The sequence below is a fragment of the Aethalodelphis obliquidens genome, unplaced genomic scaffold (assembly GCF_003676395.1).
Source record: "Aethalodelphis obliquidens isolate GAN/ISIS:26980383/991018 unplaced genomic scaffold, ASM367639v1 scaffold4, whole genome shotgun sequence".
NCBI classification, from domain to species: domain Eukaryota; kingdom Metazoa; phylum Chordata; class Mammalia; order Artiodactyla; family Delphinidae; genus Aethalodelphis; species Aethalodelphis obliquidens.
This window is the reverse complement of record NW_020837948.1, coordinates 47,994,394-48,009,087: the sequence shown is the minus strand read 5'-3', so window position 1 is coordinate 48,009,087 and position 14,694 is coordinate 47,994,394. Positions and strand designations below refer to the sequence as shown.

General features: G+C 34.3%; 1 protein-coding gene across 3 annotated transcripts in view; it reads left to right on the top strand.

Annotated features, from left to right (window-relative positions):
- RASA1 (RAS p21 protein activator 1) overlaps positions 1-14,694 on the top strand; it is a 113,065-nt gene that overhangs the window by 39,690 nt on the left and 58,681 nt on the right. For all 3 annotated transcript variants that reach the window (XM_027100681.1, XM_027100680.1, XM_027100682.1), the window contains exons 2-4: positions 10,452-10,604; positions 11,593-11,728; positions 12,342-12,412. In XM_027100681.1, the coding sequence (XP_026956482.1) occupies positions 10,452-10,604; positions 11,593-11,728; positions 12,342-12,412 (360 nt within the window). The remainder of the gene's footprint in view (positions 1-10,451; positions 10,605-11,592; positions 11,729-12,341; positions 12,413-14,694) is intronic.

Here is a 14,694-nt window from a genome sequence, read left to right as displayed (position 1 = left end):
AAAGAGAAAAATCATTTGTGAGGAATCCTTTTCTTGTTCCAAGATAAAATTGCATGCTTATATTTAAATTCCTAATATATTTAAAAGAATAAATCTAATATTAAAAGGTATAATTAAAAAAATAATTCAGACTCTTGATCTGAGAAAAAATGTCAATTGATAAGCATCTCAAAAAAATTCAGGTCAGTATTTAAATATACCATTTATTTGAAATGCTACCAATCCATAAACTACAATATAGATATTTTTCACATGTGCAACTATAATAGCTAGAATTAACAACGGACATGACATTGCACTAAAACAAAACAAAACAAAAATTAGAACTTTTATGCTGAACTCTAGAACAAATCTGTGGTCAGCTAGAAAGGATGTATAATGTACACATGTGATGCTTTTTATTTCTTGAAGAACACCCCACCAAACCCAGGGTCAGATCACTTTTTTGAAGACAGTGCCACTTTTTCTTCAAGGTTACACTTACTACCTGAAAAGAGTTGTGACACCCATGTTATATTGATGCCTGTTGTTGGAGGTTCCTAAAACCACCCTCAGTTTCGGTGATTTTCTAGAGGGACAAACAGAACTCGGCAGAGCTGTTACACTCACAGTAGCAGTTTATTATAGCCAAAGGACACATTAAAATCAGCTAAGAAAGAAAGTGCATAGGGCAGAGTCCAGGAGAGAATAGATGCAAGCTTCTAGTTGTCCTTTCCCAGTGAAGTCACACAGACAGTGCTTAATTCTCTCAGTAACAATGTGGGACAACACATGTGAGGTATTGCCAATCAGGAAAGCTCACCTGAGCCTTGAGGTTTAAAATTTTTATTAAGGTGTAGTCATGTGGGCCTGGCACCCCCTTGTGGCAGACCTTAGTTACTGCATCAGTTTGACTTCAGAGGTGGACCAAATCCCCCACCATAAAATCATATTAGCATAAATGATCTGGCATGGCCCAAGGTTCTCAGTAAACAAAGACACTCTTACTGGGCAGGATATTTCAAGGGCTTCGAGGTTATCTCCTAGGAGCTGGGCAAGGGGGAGATAGGCAGTTTAGACAACCCAAGCCTACCTTATTGTGTAGTGGTGATATAAAGAATGTGATATTTTGATATTATAAAATAAAACATGTTAACACCTGGGAGATCTTCATAACTCAGTGACCCAACATTACCAAGTGGCTATTGCATAATGCTACAAAATACGCATGAATAAATGGTACACCAGTGGATTTTAATAGCAGAATGGAACATTTATAGGTGTGGTTAGATTGTACATTTTATTTAACTTTTAAGTAGCTTCATTGAGTAGCAGTTTTCGTAACCTATGAACCAAAACAATATACAGCAACTGATTGAATTCAGAAACAGATATGAGAATCCAGCTGTCTTCTATTAAGTGAGCTATGAAAGAGTATATAAAATTTAAAATAAGGCTACTCTTTTCACTAAATGTTTTTTGGAAATTATAGTTATATAAGGAATATGTTTTCTATATTGACAATATTAACTCCACTATGTTAATTTAAAATTAATAGTAAACATCTAGAATGTACTCAGTTTTAATTTCTATTAATATTGATAGAAACTACCTACATAAACACATTTCTTGGGGGTCCAGTAATTTTTTAAATATGTGAAAGGACCTGGAGATCAAAAAACTGGTCTAGAGGTAATAGATGGGTGAGATGAACAGCTAAACTAAGGGAAGGGTAGGCTTGTAACTGGGATCTCAGAGATAAGTGCAACAGGGGTTTGAATGTTCTCATGAATCTTTAGTTCCATCTCTTTATCTGTTTGGCCCTGTCACCTTCATTCTTTCTTATTATAGACTGGGTCTTCCAAGTGGTGGAAAACCTAGCAAGTAAATAAACAAAAACCCTTTCTTTGACCTTGCTTCCTGTAGCTTTTGCCTTCAGAAAAAGACTGACTGTCAGTTTCAGCGTGAAGAACTCTGCTTGGTTCAGGTGCTCATCATGGAATGATCGATTTTGACTAGGCTGCATTCTTCAAAGAAAATGAAAGCTTCCTCGGAAGTGGGGGAGGAGGAGTATCCAGAGGGTGGTGTGAGTGTGTTTTCCCCGAATGGGATGGGTGCTGAATAGGCAACAACCAAATCAATGTCTTTGAGTGTCAGCAATTTGTATAAATTGCCAATATTGTGAAAGTTCAGAGTAGGAGAGGCTGGGGGTATTGGGGTATTCAGGTGAGGGAACTAATATTTCTACTCAGTTTTTCTACTGAGAAAATAGATGTGACTACAAGGCATATACTAGATGATTTTTAGACTTGAAACATCACTTTGGGCAGAATGGTCTTTGGAAGATTCCTTTGAGGGGTTGGCATTTGGGCTCAGCCTGGAGTCACGGTGTCCCCTGGAGGGAAGAGTGATAAAAGATCTCTAGAATGCAGGTGGGAGGACAGTGCAGCTTGAGGAAATAGTTTGAATGAGAGAATGCAAGGCATTCTCTGTGTGGATTCCAGTAAGGGATTATGACTTGAGAATTTCAGCGTAGGCAGGAATTTTTGACAAATTTGTTTTTCTTGGCCTCCCACCTGTCAACGCCTACCATGCTGAAAGCATTGTGCCAAGGGCTAGAGTAGAGAATGTGAAGATGACTTAACGTGCCCAGTGTCCTCAAGTACTTTTCAATCTAATGGAAAAAAAGAGATGTGAAAATGACTAACTATATTACAGTAAGATAAAATATCAAAAAAGAATATAAGAAATAAGCTGGTAGTATGATAGAAGAAGATTAATTATGCCCAGAGGTTCAAGGAGATAGCACGTGAGGTAGGCATTGAAGAATGACATGGATTTCCATAGGCAGGCAATAAGGGCATTTCAAATGAAAAGACTAGCATGATCAAAGGGATAGAGACTTCAAAGTATGTGCTTGATGTGTTTAGGAAGTGGCAAGTAGTCCTGTGAAGACTGGGAAAGTCATAAGAATTACTGAATGTCATGTCAAAAGTTCGGATTTTATTCCATAAGCAATGGGACCATTTCAGTTTTTGAGATCTAGTTTCAAGCATAGCTGTTTGGGGAGGTATTATTACAGATGTATAAGGAAATAGAAGAGCAGTGAAGCTAGAAGACCTAATGCAGGAATTACTACAGGACATGATGAGGAAGAATGTTGACAGTGAGAAGGGAAAAGACTAGATAGAAAAAAGGGTATTGAGAATTTGGAATTGTTAAGGCTTTTTGACTAATTGGATATGAGGTAAACAGAATAGAGGAATAAGTCAGAGGTACTGATGAGAGGTTTCCACTAGGTTGAACCATATGTAATTGTTTTTTTGACCTTAAAAAACACAGCAGTATATAGTTTTACCTAATAGCTTGGGTGAGTGGATTGATGTGTGACATAAGTCAAGATGAGAAGCAGGAGAGAAAGAAGAGAAGGGATGTGGGAAAGAATGATGAGGAAGTCTTTTTTTTTTTTAACATCTTTATTGGAGTATAATCTTTGCACAGTTATAGGACGGGTTGAAATAGAAAGAGAAAAAGGGGCCTGAACGACAGTAATTGGTGAGGTTGGAGATGCAGTATGCGAGTTGGCAGTAGTGTTATGGGTAGAGAGATAGGAAGGAATCAGTGTTGCTTTTGAAGTTTTGAGTCTAAACACTAGGAAAGACGCTGGTGCCATTAACAGGATAGAGGAGTAAAGAGGAAGAGGGGTGTGTGTGTGTGTGTGTGTGTGTGTGCGCGCGCGCGCGCGCACGTGCGCGCATGTGTATGTTTGTAAGGATAGTTGCTGATATTTTAGATTTGGTATAGTCATCTTAAGGTGAAGCTTCTTAGCAGGTACTTGGTAACTTAGGCCTGAAGCTTAGGAGGAAAGCCAGCTTTAGGAAGAACAATTTGGGAATTATCCTCATAGAGAAGTTATAATTTGAGCTGAAGAGATACTGATATTTCTATGAGTGAGAATAGAGAAATAGAAATTTCTGAGGGGAAAAAAAACCCATAGAAAATACCTTAATTTTAGGATGACTTTTGGCTAAATTGCATAATCTTTTCACCTTGTTTAAAAAAATGTTACATAGGAAAAACATTTTGAGAAAGCATAGGGAGAAAACCTATGTCTAAAACAGTGCCTAAACATAGCAGGTGCTTAAAAAATATTTGTTGAATGAATAAATGCAATTTGTCTGGGATATAGGGGACATAGGAGAGAATAATGGACTTACGGTGGAGAACTTTGAGTGCTGTGTTCTAATGCCTGCCCCCGCCCCCCCACCTTGGGTTATTGCTGGGAGCAAATGAGTGGATAGATCTGAGAATATTTTGAACTTTTAAAATGTTCTTTGAGATACATTTCTCTTTGAGGTACCGAAAGAAGTTCAGCAAGTAAGGTTATAAATCTAGTCTAATTCAGAAGGTTATATTCTTTCCATATTATCTGATAAGAATTAGGCTTGCAAAATATATTTTGAAAGTTTAAAGTATTCTCATATTCCCATATCTGTATATGAATTTTTTTTGGCCTTTGCTTGTCTTTACTTTTTCCCTCTGCCAGTGACACCTTTCTCACCTTCTCAGTCCCTTGCTTTCTCTGAATTAGTTGCTACTTGGCTTGTAGGTTTCCGTTTAGCCATCAGTTTTTTCAGGAAGTGTATACTAAAATGCTAAGACTAGTTTTTCCATATACCCCCGCATTCTAGTACTTGCTGTATCAGATTGCAGTTCCCTGATTTGTCTGTGTTCTCCATGAGACCTATGTCATGGAGTTCTGTGGTATTAACTTGTTTTTCTACCATGTAGCCCAATGCTTGACACATAGTTTGCTGGAGATGGATGAAATAAAAGGCCATGCCAGACTAAAGTTTGCTTTTCAACTTCAGATTCAGTGTTTTAAAGGTATATCTTAAAATACAGGTTAAGAAATGTTATAGTTGCAGTACGTAGCCACTGAATCACCATACCCTCCAAAGTTTTAGATTGAACGTTGTGAAATTAAACAAAGCAAAACAAAAAAATCACAGTGTTTCTCTTTAAGTAGAAAAACTACCCTTCAAGATAGTTTACAACTATGTTGCAGTAATGCATTCATTGGACCAGATGGTCACAAGTCATTTCGTTGCCCTCTTTTCATGTACTTAGTTACTGATATGACCCTGTAATTGTTGAAGTTCTAAGAGAAGGTCAGCTGTAAGAATTGGTGGCTTTTTTTGAGAAATGAAATTTCACTGATATAAGGGCTAGAGGCTGTGAGGTAGGAACTGATGTTAGCCTCGGGCTAGTAAGTATTGTGCTTTTCCTTTTTTTTTCCCTTTGTTTTTTTAAATAAATATGTTTGATTAGTGTATAACATTTTTTGGAGAGGGTGTGGCTCTTTCTACTCTTCATTATCTGTTTTCTAGGGTGATGGGAGTTAAGGTTAGTGAGAATGAGACTATCTTGGTCAAGAGTACTTCAATATAAACTTATTTTAAGTCTTTACTGAATTTGTTACAATATTGCTTTTGTTTTATGTTTTGGTTTTTCGCCTGTGAGGCATGTGGGATCTTAGCTCCCCTACCAAGGATTGAACCCGCACCCCTGCATTGGAAGGCAAAGTCTTAACCACTGGACCACCAGGGAAGTCCAATATAAACTTTTGATTGCATAAGCATTGTGTTGTTGGTCCCACCTTTAGTATATTAGTCTTTCAGTAAACTGAATTTTTGCGTGGATGGACATGTAACAGTGTTGTTTCTTTAAAAAATACTCCCACAGAACTTAAACCTTCTTTGGACCCTGTAAATATGTTACCTGTGGCAAAAGGAAAAACAGTTTCTTTTCTTGAGCTAATTTGATCTGAGATATGTAACTAAATGCATAGACAAACACACAGACATACACACATACTTCTTATTTGCCTGAACACACAAATATACTCAAGATGTCAAACATACACATGAATATTTCTTAAGTAATGCAGTTGGTCTAAGGGGCACTACACCTCTTATGCTTAGTTCAGTGGTTGTTCAGGTGAATTTACTAGTGACCAAATTTTAGCCTGTCTGCATAACAACGTGGGGGGGAAAAAGACAATAAAATCATTTACTATAAGGTATCTTTACTTTGCCTTCACTTTAAAAAGTCAGTTTATTTTTCTTGACCACCAGCTCAGACTGTATGACTGTGGGGACTATATTAGTTAAAAAGAAATATGGAGGGCTTCCCTGGTGGCGCAGTGGTTGAGAGTCTGCCTGCCGATGCAGGGGACACAGGTTCGTGCCCTGGTCCGGGAAGATCCCACATGCCGCGGAGAGGCTGGGCCTGTGAGCCATGGCCGCTGAGCCTGCACCTCCGGAGGCTGTGCTCCGCAACGGGAGAGGCCGCAGCAGTGAGAGGCCCACATACTGCAAAAAAAAAAAAAAAAAGAAAAAAAGAAATATGGAGGTTTCAGGAGATTTATAGTAGTTTTAGCAAATGTTTTTAGTATATGTCTTAACCAGACTGAAATAACCAATTTAATTTCAGAAAGGACAGCATGTGTGAGAAAATATGATTAACATCTTTGAGAGTTACAGAAAAACTTTAAAAGTTCATGGTATGATCAGGCACACAGAGTTCCAGGTAATTCAGGTGACAGGAGATTGTTTGGCAATTAGATTTCTGCACTTACGTTTCTCTCTGAGAACTACTGTGCCTGTCAGTGACATAACTAGGAAGAAGAGCATAGTGGAAAGTAAAAGTGATCTGCTGGGAACTTCAATTTAGTTTCCTTTTTAGACAAAGGAAGCTTGTTGATGGTAGTGCTATTTTAATTGTTTTCTACTGTAGTAGACAGTTTCCATTTAGTATTGTCACGTTAGTTTTAAATAATTGTGTAGTTTGAGTTGTATCTGTCTATATTCACACCAGGTTGTTTTCTCATTTTATAGATTTCTATATTATTCTACCTGATTGGGAGAGACTAAAAAACACAAAGGTCCTCCCAAGGCCCCTTAAATATACTGCACCAATGTACAACATGTTTATAAAAACATTCATGTGATTCCAAATTTAAAAGTAAAATGATTCCTGCAGCTCGTCCAACTTGTCTCTTTTCTTGTTGACTTACTTAATACGTAGTTTCATCTTGGATGTTTTATTTTAGATAAACTGATTGTATAGTGTCTAAGAAAATGAAATCAAGAGACTCCGTATCTGTCTGTAAGATTTCACAACCAAAAATTGCAAAACTAGCTGAGAAAAATGTATTTACTTCTTAAATTTCCTGCTGTTTCTTTTCCCAATCTTCCTTGAAAGACAGAGAGAACAAGAGAGAGGGATAGTTTACTTTTAAATAGAACATTAGATATTTTATTATTAATTTAGGCAGATTTAAGTCACAGTATCTCAAATGCATATTGTCTTTGCCATTCCTCCAAAGAATATATCCACATTGGGGAAAGAGTGGGGCTATTTGAGGGTTTCCTTTTAGAATTGCCAGAAGTGGAAGAATTTCTAGTTTATGAATACTTTGGAGCTTCCAATGTCAATTAATGTGTATGATCTGTTACTGTTCAAAAAAGGCGCTTTGGAAAAAGAAATTTCCTCTTAAAAATCAGTGTTTTAGCAGAAATGAAGATTGGTTTCTCCTGTTCTCTTCCCAAAATTAGATGCAGTGTAAACAGGACTGGAAGGTAGGAAGATAACAGAGGCTTAGGTGATCTAATCATCCATTATGCAACAGTATAAAATTTGATATTTTCATTGATGAAGCTGAATTAGCCCCATAGTCTGTGTATACTGTATATAATTTATATATATATAATTTTATATGTATTAGTTCATTTATAATAATATCACACAGCCTTCTATGAAGCAGGTACTGTTATTATGTGCCATTTTTAGATGAGGAAACTCAGGCTAAGAAATTAAGAAATTTGCCCATATTTGTACAGCCAAGTGGCAGAGCTAGGATTCAAACACAAGCAGTGACTCTGGAGTCTTTACTCTTAACCATTATACTATACAGCCTATATAGTGCTTTTTCAGTTTTGTTTTTCTTTGAAGGAGTTTAGGACAAATATTTAATGTGTTCTAAGGTTGAGATGGAGATTATGTTCCCTTTCTTTACAAGTGATAGTAATGAGGTACAAAGTATAGAGACTTGACCATAATTATGGAGGTTTCTGATAAGTCCTAGTCTCACCAGTCAGCTTAATCTCTTCTGAAGACGTTTAGGAGGTATCAGTGCAGCCATCCTATCTGTGCAGATATTTAAAATATTCTTGTTAGTATGATTCACCTTGATAATTTGAAGTGAACAATAAAGATAATTCAAGAAATTCTAAGTTTTGATTAACACCATTCAGTTTTTTCCTAGAACAGCTGGAGACTTGTAACAATGGAATGTTTTGAGGATCACGCTCAACTACATATGTGCTCATAAGCCTATTATTGGATAATTTAATTTCAGTTTATAGTCATAATCAAGAATTGACATGTTTTTCCTAATGTGTTCAAAACTTAAGAGTTTTTGGCATAAAAGGAATTACTAATAATCAGGAAACAAAGTTGTTTATTAAGATTTATGTCTCTGTCTTGAACTGAATACCTGTTTTAATGCCAGAATCTTATAGAAAGTACATAGATGTAAAAACTGAAAATCACAAATATATAAAAGTCTTTAGTCAGGTATTTATTATAAATTAGCTATTGTGTAATGCCTCATGCACCTTTGTGTATCGTCTTATGGTGAGTTCACAAGATGAATGAGATTAAAAAATCTTTTAATCTTGACATTTTGACACACCAGAAATTTAACAAGTATACAAAAATAGGTACTTTGTTTAAAATTGTCCTTCATTTTGTCTTTGTTCAATGTGTAAATCTGCTCTGTGGGTTAGCTCCACTACTTAAGGTAATAAGGAATGTACCAGGTTCACATTCCAAGGTTGTCCCATATATTTTCAGTTAAATAAACTTCTAGCCTAGAATTTCAAAATATTGTCCTGATCATCTACCATTAAATTTTAGCTCTTCAAGGAACTTTTAATGATCATTGGTCCAAGCTTTTCCTATTAGAATTAAAAAAAAAAAACTACAAACAGCTCTTAAAAGCTAAATTTGCTTGTCAGTAGCCTCAAAGACAGTGGTTGAACTAAGACTAGAATTCTAGAAGAATGCAATGTTTATTGTTCTTTCCTTTCTTCCTCTAATACTAATGGTTTACAATTATGTTTTTTTCTATTGAGTTATACTGAAGCTTCATGATTGTTTTTCATCATTTATTTTATTTCTGTCTTATACACAAACTGTCAAATAAATGGGTTGGGTTTTAGAAGAAAATTAACAATAATTCTTTGGGGAAGTTCTAAGTTTTTTTTTTTTTTAAATAAACTAAGGAGTCAATGTAAGCTTTCATTACAGCAATCTTACAAAAATAGTCATAGTTCTATTATAGTCTTGACTGTCAACTTATGGCTAGATATTTAAGTATATCAATGTAATATGAGTGTTTATTGTTTTCCTCTGAATGTTTCAAGTTAGACAAGTACCAAAGGAAAGTGTAAAAATATTTCATAACAATTACTTTGTAGATTTGTTACCATGACCATATGAAAATTCCAGTCTGTTTCTAAGTGTGCTTCTGTTTATATCAATCCACGTGGCTTTTATAGGCATAGATTGGTAGTATGGATAATGCTAGAGTTGTAGCCATGGTATAGCCAGTCATTTAAGCAAATCATCTAGTAGTATGGTAGGTAGAAGATAGTTAAATTGAGAGCAGGAAAGTTAAAGGGACAAAGGTATTATTTATTGGTTTGGCCAAAAAGTTCGTTTGGGTTTTTCTGTAAGATGTTATGGGGAAACCAAACGAACTTTTTGGCCAACCCAGTATTTCCCACAAGTTTGTTAAATAAATGTGAAGAGTTCAAATGCGTGGTTATGGAATGGATCATCTTAAGACAAAAGAGAATAATCAGCTTCATATTGAAATAGGAAATTAGAATAGCAGCCTTTAGACAGTGTCATTCTGTTTTTCTATTTTAGGGCACAAACATTAAAATGGAATAAAGTTTTATTTTCTCCCAGGTACCATGTGCCTTGTTATATCAAGTCTTGGTTCCTTAGTATATAGAGAGGTAGTAAATGAACCATTTGTTTCCATTTGTCCATCTTACTCTTATTTTTCTAGGTAGGCATTAGATTGTAATAAATGTTTTTATCTTGAACAGGTAGACAGTCCTGGAGGTAGAGAGATGGGCAGAAATAGATGAGGTGAATATGTGAGGTGATTAGACCTGAGCTTATCGAACAGATTAAAAACTGAGTAAATGAATTATTTTTGAGAGACTGAGAAATTAAAAACAATTGAGTTAAAATTGGAATGACTGGTTCAGAGTAAAATGTAAATGTCTAAGTTACATGTAGGTATGTAAAATCTGTAGTAGTATGTTTTTCAACTGCCAGTAGTAATTTTATGGTTGCTATTTTTATTCTAATCTCTTAACCTTTTTTCTTAGGTGGTATCATGGAAAACTTGATAGAACTATAGCAGAAGAACGCCTCAGGCAGGCAGGGAAGTCCGGCAGTTACCTTATAAGAGAGAGTGATCGGAGGCCAGGGTCCTTTGTACTTTCATTTCTTAGCCAGACAAATGTTGTCAACCATTTTAGGTAAGTCTTTATTCCTATTATGAGGCTACACAGTGTAGCTATTTTGCTGTAGTATTCATAAATATACCTGCTTTAGTGACATTTAAATAATGGAGAAAGAAATGTGTTTTCTATTAAATGATTTAATAAGTGATTTAGAGTAGGTACTATTGAATGCTTACTTTTTTTAAAAAAACAGTATTATTGGACTTTTTTGTGCTAATCATAAGTGTAGTTATCACTTTTAAAGTATAAAGAATTACAAAGAAACTTTGAGTGGTAAAGCAGAAAGAAAGGAAATGTATACTTTCAGACCACAGAGTAACAGAAAATATAGAAACAGTATTTTAAGAGTGCAGTTTAATTCATTTTAGCTTCACTGTTCTGAAACTCTGCATTCATTTCAATTAAACAGGCATCTAGATTTTCAAGTACAGATATCAAAGTTTGTATCAATATATTTACATATATTATTGTCTTTGATTTCATTTTTATGGGAGCCATTGAAAAAAATTATCTAGTGCCTGTAAAGTTAACTGATAAAATGTTTGTATATCCTTAATTTTCAGATTTTAAAATAGACTTTAAGAGTACTGTCATATCACGTGTAAAATGTGAAATTATTATTATACTCTGTAAATACTTCAAGAGATCTGTAAACTACTCTTAGCCAAAGGAAACTAATTAAAATTGCTATTTTGTCTTAAATATGGAAAGTAAGAAGAGTTATCTGAGGATGGATTTATAAATATTTTAATGATTTATGTAATTGAGGTTTATAAGTCAGAAATGTATTTCATATCAAATGCATACATATATCTTTTCAAAAGAAATAATAACCTCAAGTAATTTGCATATGGTGAAGGTATTAATAAGTGGTATTTTAATATAAGGATGCAGATAAAGGAAAAGTATGAAAATTATCGGTTTATAATTTACATGGAACTTGGTCTTAAAAATTGGTTATAAAGGTTTTTGTTTTACTGTATTTTTTTTCCTGTACAAATAGGATTATTGCTATGTGTGGGGATTACTACATTGGTGGAAGACGTTTTTCTTCTCTGTCAGACCTAATAGGTTATTACAGTCATGTTTCCTGTTTGCTTAAAGGAGAAAAATTGCTTTATCCAGTTGCACCTCCAGAGGCAAGTAAAATATCTTTCAAAACTTTATTATTTCATTTTACTAATGGGTTTAGCTCTTGTTCAGTTTCTCGTGACGTTTATTGTAATATAATTCAAGATTTAATTCTGGTTGTAGTGTCAGAGCATAACTGGCAACTTCTTTAAAAAAAGAAAGAGTAATTTTTCTGTTACTTTGTATTTAAGTTACTAGATTTTTTTTATCGTACTGTATGGTGATACCCTAACAAATATTTCTGAATGAATGAGGAGTAATTACTGATATCATAGTGCTAATGCTGAAGTTGCTGCAAGATTCTGAAATGTCTTCTGCATCATTGGAGAAAGGTTACTTTATATGTTGCGTAGTGTATTTAAGATTAAATGATAACTCATATTACCTCATTAAAAACATATTGGTTATACTGTTAAAAGAATTTCTGTACAAACAACAACAAAACAAGATGAGCATTTCCAGAGTTTGGGTATTCAGAGCTTCAGTAAAAAATAGTTTGAATGATCCTACAGAATTTATAATGTGGAGTTTTACTGGCTTTAACTTTGTGTGGACATACCCAATTTGACTTTGACATAGAAAGGTTATCTTTTGTAAATCAATTTTTTTTATGGTTTCTAGCCAGTAGAAGATAGAAGGCGTGTTCGAGCCATTCTCCCTTACACAAAAGTACCAGACACTGATGAAATAAGGTATTTTATGATATAATCTCGTTTATAGGCATTTGAAACAGGCATTTGAAAGACTGAAAATTTGTTGCTCTTGGACTAGGAAGGTTTTGGAAATTGAGGAAATAGCATCCAGCAAAGCATGCCCTTAATATTAAGTCCATTGTTCCTGTCCCCCTGTGTTGGCTTATCTGTTCAGACTGTGAATTTGGATCAGAGAGGCCACAGTGAAGATGACAGGAGAAATAACTTAGCTTTCATTAGACTATCTGTGACAAAGTAAGGAGAGTTCTTATATATAATTTGTTTTTATTATTTCTATAGAATTTGATTTATTATATAATTGGATAATTATTATCAAATTATCTGTATCTTTCTATAAGTTTAGCTTTCTGATAGAAAATTTGTTTATTATTGGTAAAATGTTAAGGCTACTTTGAATAATTACTGATTCTGAGTTTACAGCTTCTCATTGAAATCAACAGCAGTATTTAAAATGTAGTGATAACTTTTGGAAGGTACTAAAAATTTCTGGAAATATGGTATTTTAAAAAACAAAGATTCAACTATCTGAAATCTCCAAGTAGGCATTCCATTTTTATATGATTGTCCTCAAAATAACTTCTCATTTAGTTCTTATTGGCACACCTTTTTTTGTGATCTAAGCTGGAAAAGCCAGTGAAAGGAAGAGAAGGGAAAGAAAAACAGCACTGAACTGCAAATTCGGGAATTTTGGGTAATTTGTAAATTCCCAGTGGGATCATCTAGGACAGCAGCTCTCAAAGTGTGATACATGTAACCCTGGGGATCCTTGAGATCCATTCAGATGATTCATAATATCAAAACTATTTTTATAATAATACTAAGACATAATTTGCCTTTTTCACTGTGACATTTACATGATGGTTCAGAAGCCATGGATAGTAAAACTGCTGGTGTCTTAGCACAAATCAAGGCAGTGGTAACAAACGTATATCGTTTTTCACTGCCCCATGCTTGCAGTTAAACAAAAAAAGCCAGTTTCGCTTACGAATGTTCCTGGTGAGGCAAGAAAAAATATTTGTTTTATAAATCTCAACCTATGGCTACACATCTTTTTAATATCTTTGTGATGAAATGGGACATACTCATAAAGCACCTCTACCGTGTACCACAGTTCAAATGTCTTGAGGAAAAGAGGTGCTTTGAGAGCCGAACTAGCTGCTTTTTTTTTTTGTGCACATCATTTTCACTAAGGAGAATGACTGACAGGCAAATTATGGTTATTCAGACTTGAATATCTGACTTTTTAATTTTTTTAAAGAACAAAGTGAATCTGTTACTTGAAGGGAAATAACTGGCAGTATTTGTTGCCAATGACAATTTGAGCTTTCGAGGAAAAATTAGTATTTTGGAGACCCTATATTTGCCATCAGGAGTTTGACAGCTTCCTAGATACTTAATGACTTTTCTGATGAAATGGTGCTGATATTGAAGAATGTGATGTTTTGATACTGTATAATGTGTTTATATCTGGATGATCTGCATAGCTCAGTGAACCAGTATTTTCTAAATGATCAATGCATGATGTTACAAAATTATGGCTGGGTAAAAGATCCATTCACAGTGCAAAATAGACCAATAGAGGTTATTAGAATGGTACAGAAAGTTCATTGATACATAGTTTTAGATTCCACATTACAACCAACCTCCAAGAAAGTACCACTAGTCAAGTTTTGGGGTTAATGTAATAGAATATCTATAATTATCTGAGAGGCTATTAAAATACTCATCCCTTTCACAACTACATATTTGTATAAAGCCAGATTTTCCTCATATACTTTAAGCAAAAAAACCATATAGCAACAGATTGAATAAAGAAATGGATATGAGAATCCAACAGTTTTCAGTTAAGCCAGACATGAGATTTGCAAAAATGCAAGGCAATAACATTCTTATTAAACTTGTAAAGATTATAATTATTTTTCATTTTTTATGTTACCATGTTAATAGGGTATATTATTATTTTAAAAGGAATTAATAAATATTTTTAAACATTTACATTTTAAATTCTAATATGGTAATTATCAATAGATATAATCCAAGTGAATAAATGAAAGCCTGTTAGGGTATCACTTTTTAAAACTGTGAAGGGGTCCTGAGAGACCTTCCAAAAATTGAGTACTTCTGATCTAGGAAGATGAAAATTTAAACAAGAATTAGAATGACAGAAATATGTATGAAGTTATGAGTCTTTTTAAATTTATATATACCTGAGAAGTGTTTTGTTTTTTTTAAAAGTAAAAACATCTGAAGATTAATGAGAT